Here is a 2,662-nt window from a genome sequence, read left to right on the forward strand (position 1 = left end):
AAGGTTTTCGGTGATCTTGTCTATGTGAGGCGGGGGACGAGGGTCCTGCGAGGACCAGGTCTTGCGAGCAGATGCAACTTTGAAGGGCTTCGGGGGAGACCATGCGGAGTGGTCGACATAGTTTCTCTGAGGATTCCTCGGGTTCTTGGAATGATTCAGGGTCCGCCTTCTCCGGAACGACCCCCAATTTCTTGTATCATTGACCTCTAATCCCTGGGTTTGCGGGGTCCGAGGTCTTCTCTGTAATTTCTATAAGATCTTGGTCTTCCCCTTCAGGGTGGTCTGGTAGCAGGATCGAGAGTTCTCCTGGTCTCTCATGATTATTCTGATGCCCCAGGTTGTAGGGAACTTCACCATCTGATGAAGGGTTGAAGGGACTGCTCCCATGGCGTGAATCCATGGTCGTCCCAAGATCATGTTATATGCCGATTGGCAATCTACGACCAGAAATTTGGTAGACATGTTGACCCCTTCAGCGTATACTGGGAGGATAGCCTCTCCGGCGGTTTGCTTGACCTCGCCGCTGAACCCGATGAGTGGTGTTACCTTGCGCTTCAGGGTGCTCTCCTCCAGCCCTAAATCTTGGTATGCCGTCTGGAAGATAATGTTGCTGGAGCTGCCGTTGTCTACTAGTATTCTTTTCACCAAGCAGTTTGCTACGGTGAGAGAGATAACTAGAGCATCATGGTGGGGAGCTAGGATCTTCTCTTGCTCCTTAGCTGTGAAGCTTATCTTGTCGGTGCCTAAAAGTAGGCGCTTCGGTTGGGTTGTTTCCAGACCATGTTTAGCGTTACGGGTGCTTTTCTTTGCGGCTGTGTGGCTCACTCCGCCTACTTCCGAACCCCTGGATATGACATGGATCACCCGATCTTGGCGAGGTGTTGAGGTTGGTGCAGCTCCTTTGGGTTTCCCTGCTGTCTCTTTGCTAAGGTGGGCCTTGGCTTTCTCTGAGAGGAATTCTTGGAGATGCCCCTTTTGGAGTAGTTCGTTGACCTCGATCCTTAGGGCGATGCAGTCTTCGGTTTTGTGGCCATGATCGCGATGGAAGTCGCACCAAAGTTCCGGGTTCCGGAACGAGTCAGGTGCTTTCATCTTTGGAGGCCACTTAACATGTTGGCCCATCTGTCTCAGTGCGTTGACTAGCTCTGGTTGATACTGAGAGATGGGAGATATCGGGCCTGGTAGATACCGACAGCCCTTCTTCCTTTTCTTGAGGCCGATACTGGAACATGCCCCTGTTCCTACTACCAGAGTCTTTGGATCCTTTCTGGGAGGATCTTTCCTCTCGTTCTCGTCGATCTGATCGGGCTGACCTTTGGTCCTGCTTTGGCTGGGCCTTGGCACGGCTAGCCACATCTTCCTCCCACTACACATGCGCCCAGGCTCGGGACAACACATCTTCCATGGTCTTGCAAGGGTACATGGTCAACTCTTTGTATAGCCACCCATCTGGAAGTAGACCTCTTTTGAAGGTAGAGATCACGGTAGGGATGCTGCATTCGGAGACCGCCACTTCTCCTGGTTGAAGCGGGCTATGTAGTCTCGCAGGGGTTCCACTCGAAGCTGGAGGATCTCGTAGAGACCATCTGAAGTCTTCTCCAGGCTCCTAATGCTTGCGAATTGCTCCACGAATTTGTCGCTCAGGCCTGCGAGGGAAGATATGGACCTGGTGGGGAGATTGATGTACCATTGCAAGGCAGGTCCGATAAGAGTGGAACCGAACCCTTTGCACATCGTGGCTTCGCGGGACTCCTTAGGGAGTGCAACCGCCAACATCCTTTGCTTGTACTGCGCAATGTGATCGTCAGGGTCGCCAATACCGTCATACATCTTGATGTTGGGAAGGAGAACTTTCTTGGCATCTCGACTGAGGCAATTTCCTCCACGATGGGGGTATCGGCGTAGGAATCTGGATTGCTCCTCCGGATTAGGGGAGCTACTCCTGCTAGGCGTTCTACCATGGACTGCATTGCGTCGAATCTCTTAGAGAAAATCTGCTCCAGGTAGGCGGTTATGGAGGACTCTGTTGCCGCAGCCCTCTCGGGTGCTTCCTTTCCGGGTTCCGGCTTGGAATCGCTCTCTTCCAGGTCGTGGATTTAAGGATTCTCGGTCCCTTCTCGAGTTGCCCCATCTGCTCCCGACGTAGGAGGTGTATCGGTTGTGTCCTCTCCGGAGTTGGGAGTGTTCAGGTTTCCCATGGGCCGAATTCGGGTATTGAAACGACGATTCTTGTTGCCTATTGCGTTGAGGGCTTGATTCTGTTCCCGGAGGACAGTGTTCTATGTCTGAAGCTGGCTTAGCTTCTCGGCGCTTTGCTCCAGCTGTTTGGAGTGTTCGCCACGTTTCTCCTTCAGATTTTGAACTTCTGAAGAGAGGTCGGGGTTCTCTCCGGTAGTCTCCCGAGCTCGGTGCATGTCGGTTATTTGGCTTTGCAAGCCGTCTATTTTCTTTTGAAGCTCAGTTGTCGTTTGAGCAGCTTTAGTTGGTTCGCCGTGCTCATCCACCGCCACCATCACGTAGTTAGATTACTCCCCTCCTTCTAGCGCCAAACTGTTAGGGGATTTTGGTGTAGGCTCTTTGTGAGTACTACGGAACAATGGATAGGCTGGTAAACCGGGTGTGTATGTATATATTTCGTAGGGGTTTTAGAGAATAATGGAAA

At 52.1% G+C, this 2,662-nt stretch overlaps 1 protein-coding gene across 1 annotated transcript; it reads right to left on the reverse strand.

The window, feature by feature from the left end:
• Nucleotides 1-249: 249 nt before the first annotated feature.
• On the reverse strand, nt 250-1,398 carry LOC106338336. Its single transcript, XM_013777341.1, has one exon. The coding sequence runs from the start codon at nt 1,396-1,398 to the stop codon at nt 250-252; it is 1,149 nt and encodes a 382-aa protein (XP_013632795.1).
• Nucleotides 1,399-2,662: the final 1,264 nt, after the last annotated feature.

Source organism: Brassica oleracea, chromosome C4 (assembly GCF_000695525.1).
Source record: "Brassica oleracea var. oleracea cultivar TO1000 chromosome C4, BOL, whole genome shotgun sequence".
Classification (NCBI taxonomy): Eukaryota; Viridiplantae; Streptophyta; class Magnoliopsida; order Brassicales; family Brassicaceae; genus Brassica; species Brassica oleracea.

What these genes read in the sequence shown, in the direction of transcription:
- LOC106338336 (XM_013777341.1), bottom strand. Translation starts at nt 1,398, where the DNA reads ATGTGTTGTCCCGAGCCTGGGCGCATGTGTAGTGGGAGGAAGATGTGG.